Genomic DNA, 15,308 nt, shown 5'->3' with positions numbered 1-15,308 from the left:
ACCTTAAAATGGAAGCTGCACCTGTCCTCTTTTCCTTTCTCTTCCCCTTTGAGGGACGTATCTTCCGTTGTTCCTTTTCTTTCTGTCCTCATCTATTTCAGGTTTCTCTTTCTTCTTTTGTCTTTCTCTTGTTACATGATGGCGTCGGTTTTATATATAGCGAAGTGTATTAGTAAAATTGTCACAGTTCGAATTGTATCCTCCATGTGGGTGGAAAGCCCCGCCTTGACTGGACCCTGCTAGTCTTGCCCATCTGTTTGACTCTTTAGCTATGTTGTTGTGGGTCCCTTATATTGGGCAATGGAACTTTAGCCAGATCTAGGCCTTCTGGGTCCCTCCGTGGTCTCCCCTTTGGGAGTGGCGATGGCCCCTTTTCTTTTTATGGTTGTCTCTTGTGCTTTGGGAAATCACTGTGCCTTCATTACGTTTGTATCCTCCAACCTACGTAATTAGATCTATCCCTTTGTGGGGTCCGGATCTGTGTGCTTCTTCTGTTGCCCACTTTTTGTTGCTCTCCCACCTTAGCCCTTCAATTTTCTGCCACATGTGAAACGTTTCTTTTTTATTGTTGGTATTCAATAAACAGATATTAAACACAATGGAAGCTGTTACCATCAGGGAGTCATAGGTAAGACCACAATCAGGATTATAGGTGCAAAACAGAAGGGTCAAGGATGCCTTCTGAATCAAACGATGCTAAAGATTCTCCATTTATTGATTAATAAATAAGAACCAATTTAGAATCTCATGTCACTGAGAAAAATGTAGCCTATTTGCCTACAAGAACAATACACTAGAATGATTAAGGCATCAATTAACAGAACGGCGATGCATGCGAACAATCAATGTGAACAGAAGCCTGTAAACGAGTAGTGCTTATGAAAGCAAGTACGTACACTTTAAAATGTGTATTATGTCTTACAACAACATTGTGTTTGTCTTTGAAGTGTTGGGTATCACTTACACAATAGAATAGTATATTTCACCGCCTGGGTCCATCGAGTCACATACCCAAGATAAAGCATCAGTCTCAAGCGACAAAGTAGCCTGGCCTGGCAGGTGTAACATTTTCATCTAAGTGAATCCTATCAAAACATTTTTCTAAAGGGTTGCCATAAACATGTTATGGTAAAAAAAAAAAAGAGGTATATAACATACATTGAGTCGTACATTTAGTTTACCTTCAGTGTACTTTTAAAAAGGTTTAATTACATAAAACAAAAATCGAAATGTGCAAAATGTTTACGTGGTTTTGAACTTTAGAAAAATATTGAGGACTTTTAATAAACCTGAGTTAGTGTGCAGGTTAGGGTAGGGGTTAGATTAACGTCAGTTATTTAAGAAATGGATTAGGGTAAGGATAATAGTTATGGTGAGCATTAGGGTTATGTTGAGGGATGCAGTTAGGGTTGGAATAAGGGATGGGATTAAGGTGTTCCTGCTTAGGTTGGAGTTAGGGTTTACAATAAGGCATACATTGTGGTAAAAGGCTGAGTGAATATTTGACTTTGTTAACAATACATTTTTGTATTTCTAATTTAAAGTCACCATTTTCACAAACTTTCAAGTCTACATTTTTAAATAACAGATTTTTGCATAGGAAATTACTAAATACATATGAAACTTAAAATACCTATTTAAGATGTATACAACATACCTATTGTAATCCAGCCTGGACTGCTGGAGCTGCTGCTGTTTCAATAGTAACCGCGCTTCCTGCTGGGCCAGCATCTGCTGCAGCCTCTCCTTCTCAATCTCCAGCTCCATTTTCTGAAGCAAAAGAAGCTGCTTCCTTTGATCATGTGATTGCTTCCCATGGCCCTTTTCCCTTGGTTGTGGTTCCGGTGCACCATTCAGTAGAGTTGTATCAGGGTGCTGACTAAACCCTCTGGAGCCGGAGAGTGCTCCATGGTGTTTTGTTGGTAGATGCACAGACTGACATGATCTTTGAACATGTTCTGCACTTGTCAGTGGACTACGAACACAACAATGGGCCATAGCTTGCTGTAGACATGTGATCTGATGGTCTTGCCCCTGGTGGCCATTGCTACTAGTGAACTTGGACTGGTGTTGTCCTTGATGATTCCTTGAAGGCGATGAGTTAACAGTTTTCTGAAAGCCATTTTCCATTGGATAATCACCTGGGTGTTCTTGTAGGGTTGAGTGGAGCATCAGTCTGGTTCCCGGGTCATTCTGACAATGATGTAGAGAATCGGAAAACAACCCAACACTTCCAGCATTAAAAGTCTTACTCGTCTGGTAAGCATTCCGTGTTTCAGCCAGGCCAAGGTAGGAACCATCAAATTCCAAATGTAGAGACTGCAATGGACTCTTCTGTCTGGATCCCTATAAGAACAAGGCACGTTAATTACATTTCAATAATTTATTGCTGTGATACAATCAAACACCGGCAAAAGCAAGAGATATCACCGAACAGCACTGCTCAAATAAAGCCACATCTACAGTCACCCCTATTCTGCTGTATACGTGGATTCATTCAAAATGGATGAGAAGCTCACAAAGAAAATATGATTGCAGACTCGCCAGGCTACTTTGTTCCGCCCAACTTGTCCTAGCCTCTGTTCCCAGGATCCACAAGACCAGAAACAGAGGAAGTTCTTTCTCCTACTTCACCCTCAAGACCTGGAACACCCTGCCACTCATTCTCAGGCAATCACTCACTGACCCACTGACTCACTGACCCAAATCAAGAAGGACCTCAAGACCTGGTTCTTCGATTGAACCCTACCAAAAGGGACCAGCAGCCCCACCTCACTCCCCTCCCCCACCCCAAGGTGCCTTGCCTCCCTCACGGGTAAGTAGCCGTGCTTTACAAGCCCCTGATTGATTGACTTAGTCTCTGACTGCTGTATCCAACTTCTGCATTTTACACGAGAAATAATTTCAGAAAGGAAACAAGTGTTCTTACAATCTTAACCCTTTGAATTCAGGCCACAGCATCAATACGACTTAACCCATTTTTTCAGCTGTTCAGTAGCAAGGGTGCTATGGGCCCCAATGCAGGCAGGGATATTTGGTCTCCAGGTAGTGAAATGCAACCACAACTGTGTTGCAGAGGGCCCTTAAAGTACCTGTGCACCGTGATCAGGATGCCAGCTGCGCCTCTTAAGCTGTATAACAGAATCCTGATAAAGTAGACCGGACTCAGCAATCAGATGATGCCCTGTTCATCTAGTTGAAGGTGAAAACTATGCCCTTGAATTATTCCTATAATAAAGGTGAAAAATAACCACTTCTACTCCAACTTGGTAATGCAGGCATATATGAGCATTCAAAAAATAAACTAATATCAGTGAGCACTTGTTCAGTTAATCTATTCTACAGCTAGTAGTTTGTAGATGAAGCCTATAGCATAACAAACACAGATCCTCAGACATAAGGGACCATGAACAACCTAAGAATTTTTGGAGTGTTGGCCAAACCTATTTTGGGGGGACCCAGTAGCGGCTCGAATCCCGGCAGACTGGGGTGGGGGAAAAGGCTGACAAACAAAGGAGACAAAAAAAAATATAATAATTTACCTGCTACATCGCTGCTCTTCTGCTCCATCCTCACCAGCACAGGCTCCCAGAATCTCCTGCGGCCAATCCGGACGCAGCTTTCATGCTGCCGAAAGCTGCGACAGGATTACCTGAGCGCCAACGATTTGCACCCTCAGTGAGACTGGGAGCCTGTGCTTGCTCTCTCCAATCCGGGAACGCACCTCGGGTTGGAGACAGCTTCAGTGTGCATGATGGTTTGGCAATCCTGAGACGGGTAGCCAAACCATCATGCACACTGACACCAGTGGCCTGCCCACCACTTCCCCTCCATGACGGCTCAGCCCCCAAGCCTCGGCTATTGCAAGAAAAATAAAACAATAATAAGTACTTTTATTATCAATATATTCTTAAAGTTTTGAGGCTGATGGGGTGGGGGATAACGCTCCTCCACCATAGCGGAGGACCCGCTGCTGGGGGGACCATTTTCCCAACGACTTTAAAGTTACCAATTCATAGTCTGCTAATTAATGGACATCAAATTATATGTTAAAGTTTCAGAAACTGGGGGGCGTGGCTTGGACGCCGGAAGGAATGGCGGCGTAACCCTTTGCTCCTCCAAGCAGAAACGGCATTCTAATGCTGGGAGCTGCATTTCGGAATCATTCCCCGACCTGAAAAGAGATTCAGGAGTCGGAACGTTACCCCTATCTGCGGATCCAGTCTGAGCCGATTCCGACCTAAGAGGAGAGAGAAAACGACCCTCTCCGTCTTGACCGCTGGCAAGTGCGGGAAGAGTCGGAACTCGGCGGCGGCCAGAGCAGCGTGTCTGCCGGAGCAACTGAGGCACCGCGATCACCAATCGAGGCAGTTCCCTCACGGCTCCAATGGTGAATTCAAGAACCTGAGGCACAGTGGCGACATGCAATTCAGGGATGTGAGTAGTGAGTGATTGTTGCTAAACGGCATTTGAACTATCGAAGTAAGTGAAAGTAAAACGGCGCGAACAACTCTACTTTCAAAATGGCGGCCTGATCGTTCTCCCCTCTGTATATGCTGTATGCAGCCGGCGTCCTCGCTCCTGTGGCCCAGGAGCGACACAAGATGGACATACACAGGCAGCAAAACGCTCAGTGCTCCCTGAGTCTAGCGAACCTTAGGTGATCACTGTTACCGACCTCAGCACACCTCGGACGCCACGGGGCCATGTTGTAGAGCGAATATAACGGAGGCATTACTTGTATGTATGGCAATTTCAACTTAAACTCCCCTCCTGAGTCAAGCCGCGCTTTCAATACCATGGGGGCAGACTGAGAGACGAAAACGGAGGCAGTGTTTATTGTGTGTCAAGGGCTTGATCTGCACACCGCTCAATGACCCATAACGTGTTTTCAAGCAGCGTAATGACAGACAGGGGAATGGAAATAGCAGACGCAGCGATTGTGTGTTCCTTGGTCTAGAACCTGTATTAACTCCCGAGGGCTGCTCGGAGTTGCCCCTGCAGACGTCACCCCATGCGAGGAGCCGACTGACACGAAGTCCTGCAGATCTCGCACTCGCCTGCTCACAAAATGGCGGCCACTGATGTACTACCCACACAGTTGTCCATGAGAATTGGTTAGTTGGTACATATATTGTCATAGTCTCGATACATTATCATGGACTTGTTTTAATGCGATACAATTACTCTCCTGGGCTGAATCGCACGACTGCTGCGTACTTCATGTATGTGAGGGGGCCACCAGTCCCCTAAAAGCTGCGCAGTGCTCGGTCTGAAGTATCCTGGTCGGCCACGTTTTGAGCATAAAATCGTGCACTGAGGTGTTTAATTTCATGAGCAAATTTGACATATAAGTGCGCTGCTCAACACTGAAACGCTAGATAGGCAATAGTGGATCTGTGACCTGGTACCATACAAGAGCGACACAAGATTAAGCATCACCCCATCATCTGTCTTCCAAAATGGGAGATAAAGGAAATGGGAAAACTTCTAAGCGGCTGAAAGCTGACCCGCCAACTCCGGTTTCCCCATTTAAAGGGAAAAAAGACTTTAGTGAAGCAATGGAGACTGGAGGAAGTTAAAGGATCTGGCCAAGTCCACTAAAGAGGAAGTATTTGCGGTCAGACAAGATATCAACTCTAGGCTGACAGAGACTGAGAGTAGAATAAGCAAGTTGGAGGACACTGAAAACAAAACCTGCGGAGCTATTAAAAATCTCACCTTGAGTTCTGACCACCTCTCAAGGAAAGTGGCGGAGTTGGAAAATAGAAATAGGAGGGGGAACCTGAGAATTTTTGGAAATTCCAGAAAATTCAGAAGACTCCCAAGGCTCTTGCATAACCTTCCTCGAGCAATGGTTTACACAGGCCACGAACCTCACCTTCACCCAGCCACTGGAGTTTGACAGGGCGCACAGAGACCCGGGAAGAATAACAAAAGACCAGAAAGGCCCAAGAGCGATAATATGTAAACCACTGAGGTACCAACATGTTGAACAAATTCTTACATTTGTCCGCAAACACAACCATGTTTTATGGAAAGGTCACAAAATATATATATCGCAAGACTGCAGTAAGGAGACTATGGACATCAGGAAAGCATTTCTTGCGCTGAGACCGCAGCTGAAATCACTTGGCCACCAATATGGGTTCATCGACTCAGGGAAATTCAAAGTAACAATCCAAGGTGTGACCCATGTTTTCTCCGACCCACAAAAACGCAGACGCTTACTATATAACCAGGAAGATGGCCTTATGGAAGTTACCCCACCGGAACTGGTGGGTGCGACTGCATCTGGCTATACGTGAACACTCGCTATTGAAATCCCATAGTACATCCAACACAGCCTCTGCTCAGTCTTCATGTGATCCGATCATCAGATGGCTGAGATCAAATGCGTAAATCCCATTGTCAATTGACTTCGCCTTGTGTTATGTTGCTAAATTTTTGGTCATTATTTGCTGATGCCTAATCAACAGCGATGTATTAATGACCTCATAACTACTGTGACTACATTATAACTCTCCACTGCTGAGTAGTAATATGTACGCTAACCTTATTGAAATCAGGTATGGTTACTAGTTATTACAGATATACCTGGCATGTTAATGGTTTGCTTTGATCCGTCCGTTGAATGATATTGACGGAAAAAGCACAAAACTCAAATATAGTCATTGAAGAAGTTCTTTAGGTTCCCTATTTGTTTATATCCATGTTCAGAAATACATTTGCAGTTCCTACAATGTATTGATCTGAGTAAAGTTGCTTGGAGGCGGCCTCGCGGTCGTTCCCGAGTCGCCATGTTCTTTTTCTACGATTGGGGTGGGAAGGGAGGGATGAGGTTGGGGGGGAGGGTCCAGGGGCTGGGGATGGGATTGGAATGTTTTGTTCTGCTTTCTTTTATATTCTCTATTGTGATTTCTATTGTGCTTTCTGTTGTGTTTCTGGAATTCACTATTGCTCTTGCCTACACTAATACCAGTGTTTGCGCCTTACTGCAGTTGCTCTATCCACGAAGAGTACACCTACCAGTACAGTTCAGGATTTCTCACGAAATTGTTGGCGATGTGGTCTCACCAACAAACATCATGATCTTTGCCCTATTTCTACTCTGGGTTTTACTGGTTACAATGGACTGTCGATTAATAGGTTCAAACTGTTCTTCTAGATGGTATGTATATGACACATGATGACATCCTCCGTTGACACTCCTATAGGGACAACGAGAATAGGTAACCTTAAAATACTCTCATTGAATGTGAAGGGCTTGAATCAGCCGATTAAACGCCAGAAAATATTAGAATACCTTCGTAGACAGAAGGGGGACATAGCTTTGTTACAGGAAATGAAACTAGAGGCAAAAAAAGTCCATAACCTACGGAATAAATTCTATACGGAGTTTGTGGGATCTGAGGCCATAGCTAAGAAAAACGGTGTGGTAATAATGATTGCAAAAAAGGCCAACGTAGACGTAGTCTCTTCCTCAATGGACTCAAAAGGTAGATGTGTTACGGCGAAACTGATCAAAGATGACACCGAATTTTACATTACAACCGTATATGCCCCTAACTCGCACGAACCCTCCTTCTGGTCAGATCTCACAAAACAATTGGACACTATTCCGGACTCGGCGGTCCATATCCTTGCAGGTGATTTCAACCTTCCGTTCGACCCTACCTTAGATAGGGACTCTAAATGTAACTTCTGTCCCAGCAAAGCCCATAAAGACTTCACTAAGCTATGCAACAGATTTAACATGATAGATACATGGCGGCTACAAAACCCCGATGGTAGAGACTACTCTTTTTACTCCCCTCCACATGATTCATTCTCCCGAATCGATTATTTATTCATCACTAGGAACGCTGTAGCCAGGATCGAGGACACAAGCATTGAGCCAAGGCTCGTTTCAGACCACTCATGCATCTCACTTACTAACGTTAAACCAATACTCCGCCAGTCAATGTGGCGCCTTAACGACGCCATCCTAAACGATGAGAAACACAGAGACACCATAGAAACCGCCATTAAAGAATACTTAATAATCAATAAAGAGGGCGATACCACTGACTCCATCAAGTGGGAAGCTCTAAAGAGTACCATAGGGGCCTCATAATAAAGATAACGTCCGCGGTAAATAAGAATCATAATGCTGCCCTATTGAAACTAGAAAAAGATATCTCGAAACTCCAAAGTGAGTATCTGAAAAATAGATCTGCTGAAACGCTTAATAACTTAACAAACCAGAAGTATGCCTACAACAAACTAATAAGTGAAAGAGCAGGAGTCTGGTTAGACAGAAGAAAACGGTTTAAAATTTGCGAATCAAATAAGGCAGGGAAGGGTTTGGCTGCATACCTTAAATTCAAAATACAAAAAAACATAATCAACTCCTTGATAGAAGATAAAGGAATGCCCAATTCGGACCCCCTTAAAATCGCGGAACTGTTCAAAGAATTCTACGAAAAATTGTATGCCAAAAACAATAATGTGGAAAAGGAGAGGGTGGGAAACTACCTCGCTAAATGTGATTTACCAACACTTGCCATGACAGAACGGGAGACACTTAATAAACCGATTTCAGAGTCGGAGGTCTTAAGTGCGATCAAATCACTTAAATGTGGGAAGGCCCCCTGCCCTGACGGGTACACAGCAAAATTTTATAAATGTTTCTCCCAGACGCTCACGTCACCAATATTAAATATGTTCCACGAGATTGGCCAGACCGGAGAGGTAACTGGGACACTAGCTGAAGCGGTTGTAGCCGTTATACCAAAAGAAGGGAAGGACCCTAAGCCTCCAAAGAATGATAAACCCATTTCGCTAATCAACCTAGACTGTAAGCTTCTGGCTTCAATATTGGCACAACGCATACAGAAAGTCCTTCCATCCCTAATTCACCCCTCACAAGCGGGCTTCCTAAAAAATAGGTTATCAAGCGATAACACTAGAATCCTAGCGCATGTCATCGAGAAGGCAAAATTCCTATCCACGCCTACTACAGCGGTAACACTTGATGCAGAGAAGGCCTTCGACAAGGTGGACTGGATATATTTGGAGGCTGTCCTGCACAAGTTTGAATTAGGTCCTTTTTTCACTAAAATGGTCATGTCATTGTATGCTTGTGCAACGGCGAGGGTAAGAGCGGGAGGGGCTTTCTCCTCACCGTTTAGATTACAACAAGGGACCAGGCAAGGATGCCCCTTATCCCCTTCTTTCTTCCTCTTAGCAATTGAGCCCTTCCTGTATCAAATCCGTAACAATGATAACATCCCGGGGATTCCATTTAATGACTGCATTATAAAACTCACAGCTTATGCGGATGATGTTTTAGTTCTAACTGAACAGGCTGAAGAAGCAATACCTGCCTTACTATCTCTGCCGTGTCTGGTTACTCCTTAAATAAAGACAAGACTGAGGTCAAGCTATTAAATAATATGGGTAGCAAAGACATATTAGGTAACTCGGGGCTCACCTGGCAGCCGAAGAGTTTTAAGTACTTGAGCTTAGAATTTGAAAAAGATCTAATTACAACACTAAAAATTAACGAAGAGCAACTCCTAACGAAAGTAAACAAACTCCTAGAGGGATGGTCTCCAAAGGTCTTATCGTGGTGGGGAAGAGCGGAGACACTGAAAATGATGGTCACTCCCTTAATTAATTACTTGGCAAGCATGCTCCCTATGACTTTCTCAGAAGACTTTATACAAAAAATAAACAAATTATTCAGTACATTCCTATGGCAAGGGAAGAAGCCTAGGGTCTCAATGAAAAAGCTACAACTACCTAAGATAAAAGGCGGCCTGGGTCTTCCCAATTTTAGGAACTATCAAACTGCTTTTTTGTGCAAGCAAGGGGCGTGCTGGTTTAATGAAGGCTCAAGTTATACACCACTATGGATTGAGATAGAGAGCTCCATCATAGGCAAAGTCCCTCTCCCAGCGATACTCACCATGGACCTGTCACACCTTACACACTATAAGTACATTATGCTTAACACTAGGAGAGCACTCCTTAGACTTGACCAAACCCATAAAACTGGCCTCCAGGTAAAAAAGACGACTTCCTCATCCCTATGGCATAACCCAACTGTCCGGATTAACGGAACATCACCCTTCTGGAAACATTGGTCAGTAAAAGGCATCCACATGGTCTCAGACTTATATGATGGTCAACAGCCACTGCCGTACTCTACGATCCAGACTAAACATTACCTCCAACCAATTGACTTTTATGCATTCCTAAAGTTGAAAACGGTCTTATCCACACGCTCGTTTACATCCTCAGATCCTCGGTTGAAATCGCTACTCCCACGCCTCCAGAACACAGGTCACTTTGTCTCGAAAGTTTATAGAATGCTTTCGCCGACGCTAGGCAAAGCCCAGAGACGGAACGAGGTTAAGTGGGAAGATGAACCTCATAACACGGGCATAGACCTTAATTGGGATAAGATTCATGCTTCAGCCCTTACACATAAGGTGTCCCCGATCCTTTCCCAAACCAAGTATATGCTGATCAACAGGGTTTTCTGGACCCCCCAAAAACTATTCAAGCTCAACCTAAGAGATACCCCCACATGCTGGAATTGTTCCCTAGCTGAAGGGGATCTAACAAACATGCTCTTCCACTGCCCCTTACTACAAAAATACTGGTCCAACGTTTTGGACCACATTGAGCACATATTTAAGATTAAGCCAAAGAGAGAGTTTATCTATATACTACTGGGTGCCATTGATCCATCACTACCAAGAGATCATGACCGTCAACTACTTGATCTACTACTTACACTAGCGTGCAAAGTCGTCTTGTGCAAGTGGAAGAGTGCCTCGGAGGTCTCGTCCGCAATGTGGAAAGAATGGTTATCATGCATTAGAGGGACTGACAATACTGCTTTGCACTCTTCCCCATGGCAGGTATCTAACAAAAAACTGTGGAACGCCCTTGACGCTTCCTCCTTCTCATTTGACCCACCGTAGGATGTTACCTGTACAGTACGTCAGACTAAATAAATTACCCCCAATACTGGAAAGGTCCGGCAAAGGTACTAATGCAATTGCTAAAAGTAGACCAAATTGATTGCCATGGCATTAGGCAATTGGTATGGAGTTATCTTGCACACACTAGAGAGCACAGTCAGTGGAATACAATGTTTGTTAATTGTTTTATTTTATTTCTCTAGCCCACATAAGCTCGTTTACTGTTTTCTATGGTGATGTCTTAACTGATACACTCTTCACACTAAAGAACGATGTCCTGTTTTAAGGCGACTTTTAACGGGTATAACAATGCGCTCTTAATGCCAGATCAACTATAGGTACTCCACTCATGAATATGACATCTGGCCTCTACGTGCTATGTGGACTCGTTACTTGTACTCATACTATATTATTTTATTATCTTATTTTGCTTTACCTTACCACGAAATGATCCATGTATGTATGTATTATTGTATGTATTTGATTTTATTCCTTTCTCCTTTTCTTGCTCAATAAAAACGATTTGAACAAAAAAAAAAGTTTCAGAAACTGTAAAAAAAAAAAAAAAGACAAATCGTAGGCAATTTTATAAAATCTGTAAGGACTCGCACATACCTTTTAACAACCCTCAAGTGATCAGCCATTTCACTGCATTGATCCATATACTGCAGAAGACATGCATGGAATTGAATCAGTTATGGTACGCCTGGTACGATGCTAGAGTGTGCTTGCCAATATTCTTTTACTACAAGTGGTAGCATTTTTCAGATTTATAATTTGCTTCCCCTCTTGTGAGTCATAACGCCTCCCCAAACAACAATGGCACTAAATAGCATATTATATTCTAAACATCTGAATAGGTTTATGACACGACGTTTTTCATGTGTACGCAGCGGCTTAACCCAAACCAGGATGCAGGGAACTAATTACATTTGTGCAGTGAGGTCAAATCCCTTTGAAGAGGCCTTGCTTCTGTTAGGAGAGTTCTTTCCATGTGTAAAGTAATTAGAACTCGCAATCTGTTAGGCAGTAAACAATGATATTCGCATGTAAATTTCACGTAACTGTGGTAATAAGCTGGAACGTGACCTTTGCACTTTAGTAATTTATTTATTTAGTAATTTATAAAGCGCGCAGCTACCTCCGACGGAGGTGTCCCGGCGCTGAAGACATTAATCTCAGAAGGGGTCAGGGGGGAAGAGAGGGTGGATTAGATCTAGATCTGGGAGAAAAGCCAGGTCTTTAGTTTTTTTCTGAAGAGGGGTTCTGAAGTCATGAATCTCAACTCTGTGGGCAGGTCGTTCCAGAGTTTAGAGGTGACCACTGCGAGAGCCCTTCCTCCTGTACGTGCAAGACGAAACCGAGGGGATATCATTAGGCGTAGATGATTGGATCGGAGGTTACGTTGCGACTGTGAGAACCTCATTCTGCGTTGGAGATATGTCGGACCTCGGTCATTAAGGGCTCTGAAAGCCAACGTCAAGGCTTTAAATTGGATCCGTAGTTTTACTGGGAGCCAGTGGAGTTTGATAAGGTGGGGAGAGATGGAGTGACGGAAAGGGATATTGTTGATTAACCTGGCAGCCGCGTTCTGAACTCTCTGTAGCTGGTTAATAAGATAGGATGGGGCACCTACATATAGGCTATTCGCGTAGTCTAGGTGGGAGGTTATTAGGGCATGGACTACTGTTTTCCGGGAGTCAGGGGGTAGGTAGGGAATGATTTTTTTTAGCATGCGTAACTTCCCAAAGCAAGCGGAGGTGACCTTGCTGATTTGGGATTTACAGGAGAGGGCGGTGTCAAATTTAAATCCTAGGTTTCGGGCAGTTAGGACAGGTACTGGGGGAGGGTGTAGTTCGGTGGGCCACCAGATATTAGGAGGAGGGGGAGATTTCTGATTAAAGAATAAGACTTCTGTCTTATCAGTGTTGAGTTTTAAGTTGTTCTCAGACATCCATGAGGCGATCTTTAGCATGCAATGGCGAAAGTTGTCAAAGGTTTTTTCAGCGTGGGTGTCGTCGGCATAGAAAGTCACTTTGACACCACATGATTCGACAATCTTTGCCAATGGTTTGAGATACACGTTGAAGAGAAGCGGGCTTAGGGCAGAGCCCTGTGGGACACCCCAAGTCAGTGGCTTTTTAGCAGAGAGAAAGGATCCTAGCATCACTTGTTGAGTTCTGTTTTTTAGAAATGATTTTATCCACAAGAGGGGAGGTCCGCTGATCCCTACCTCTTGTACGCGAGTAATTAGTTTGTCGTGCAAGATGGTATCGAATGCAGCGGACAGGTCGAGGAGGACCAGCATGGCCTCCTCTCCCCTATCCGTGCATTCTCTAATTGATTCGGAAACTTCAAGTAGTGCTGACTCAGTACTAAAGTCCGGTCTGAAGCCAGACTGGGTGTCATGGAACAAGAAGTTGGATTCCAGATAGCTTGATAGTTGTAGTTGGACAGCTTTCTCTAGTACTTTAGCGGGTTTGGGTAGGAGTGAAATTGGGCGGTAACTACTTAGACAGAGTGGGTCTATGACAACTTTTTTTTGGATTGGGATAAGTAATGCATGTTTCCAGGCATCAGGGACAACACTGGTGGATAAGGAGGAGTTCCAGATTTCAAGTAGGGAGTTGATGATTAGGGGGACAATATAATTTAGGATTAAGGCTGGGGCAGGGTCTAAAGGTGAGCCTGATTTACAATCCAGAAATAATTTCGTAGCTTGTTCCTTGGTAAGAGGTTGAAAGGCTGTAAAGGCAGGGTTATGATTTGTATCGGGGACTTCATTATTGACGATACCGCTTTGATGGATAGATGCTGTGATCTTAATAATTTTCTCTTCAAAGAAATTTGATAAATTGTTGCACAATGTTTGAGACATGGGGATTGGGGCAGCAAGTACTTTGGGCTGTGTGAAGTCTTTCACTATATTGAAGAGAGTCTTAGAGGAGTTCTTTGCTTTGGCAATGGTGTCAGAGAAATAGGTGCTCATGTAATGGTGTTTAAGTTTACGAAACTCTTTAAGGCCTTGTCTGTAGAGGGCCTTGGCTGCAGGGTCATAGTTCAGTCTCCAAAGTCGCTCTAACTTTTTACACTTACTTCTATGTGCCCTGAGTTCTTGTGAGAACCATGGAGCAGAGGGTTTTTGTCTGTGGGAGGTGAGAGGATGCAATGGGGCCATTTTTTCTATTGCAAAAGTGAGGTCATTGTTCAGTGTGCATATTGCTGTGTTCAGGTCGTCGGGAAGTGGGTTGAGCCTGTTGAGATAAGTTTGCTCTAAGGCAGTTAGAGAGAGTTTATGCCAGTTTCTGCCTTGAGTTCTTATGGTGGATTCTTGTTTTATGATTTGAGATAGGGAAATCTCAAAAGGTATAAAATAGTGATCCGACCATGTAAGGGGTAAAAGGGGGAGGATTTTAAGATTCTCATGATTTGAGAATATGAGGTCGAGGGTGTGCCCAGCGGTATGAGTGGGTCCTGTTACCCTTTGTGAAAGATTTAGGTTTTGCATAGATTCTAAGAGTTGGGCAGCGCGGTTGCAGCTGCTAACATCCACATGGTGATTAAAGTCTCCCAATACCATAAAGTTGGGGTGTTTTAGGGATAGATCTGCTGTCACTGCCAGTAGCTCTTGAATGGCAGAATGGGGAGAGTTAGGGGGAACGTAGGTCAGCATCCCGGAGAAGACGACCGTGTTGGAGTCTAGGATAGAGAAATATAAGGCTTCGATAGGTTTAATGTTGGTAATTTTTCTGGTGGTAATTTTTAGGTGCTTCCTTAGGATTACCCCTATTCCTCCTCCTGATTTGGAGCCTTCGCGGTTAAGGCCGGTAGATGTATAACCTGTAGGGATAGCTAGGGCGATGTCAGGGTTGGAGGAGACTTTGATCCAGGTCTCCGTTAGGAATACTATGTCCCAGGGTGAAGAGGACAGTAGAAGCCAGATGTCATTGGCGTGGCTGGGTAGTGAGCGGCAATTCACTAGTCCCAGGGAGTAGGTTTTCGGGGGAGGGGGATTGATGTTAACGGGTTTGTGAGGGCAAGCCCAGACGGGGAGAAGCGAGAAAGAGCAGTTAGGGCATTTGTGGGGGATGGGCAAGTAATGTGTGAATGTGCACTGATTTGTACAGTTGCTCTAGATAACATGAGTTATTTGTCCACATTTATTTTCACTAACATGGCATAGATATATGTATCCTATTACAATATACAAATCCCACTGGAAAAGGAAAAACATTTCTTCTCGTCCTCCAATAGAGGGTTTGCTGATCTTCGTAGAATTTGAGGATCTGAGCTATCTGGAACTATTTTTGTTGCAGAAGCCCCTACTAGTTG

The 15,308-nt window shown here is 43.9% G+C and overlaps 1 protein-coding gene across 1 annotated transcript in view; it reads right to left on the bottom strand.

Annotated features, from left to right (window-relative positions):
* The window catches only part of KIAA1328 (KIAA1328 ortholog), a 968,289-nt gene that overhangs the window by 404,815 nt on the left and 548,166 nt on the right, over positions 1 to 15,308 (bottom strand). The window contains exon 7 of the mRNA XM_078674730.1: positions 1,658 to 2,346. Within this exon, the coding sequence (XP_078530856.1) occupies positions 1,658 to 2,346 (689 nt within the window). The remainder of the gene's footprint in view (positions 1 to 1,657; positions 2,347 to 15,308) is intronic.

This window comes from Lissotriton helveticus, chromosome 2_1 (genome assembly GCF_964261635.1).
Source record: "Lissotriton helveticus chromosome 2_1, aLisHel1.1, whole genome shotgun sequence".
Taxonomy (NCBI): domain Eukaryota; kingdom Metazoa; phylum Chordata; class Amphibia; order Caudata; family Salamandridae; genus Lissotriton; species Lissotriton helveticus.
This window is presented reverse-complemented; position numbering and strand designations above follow the sequence as displayed.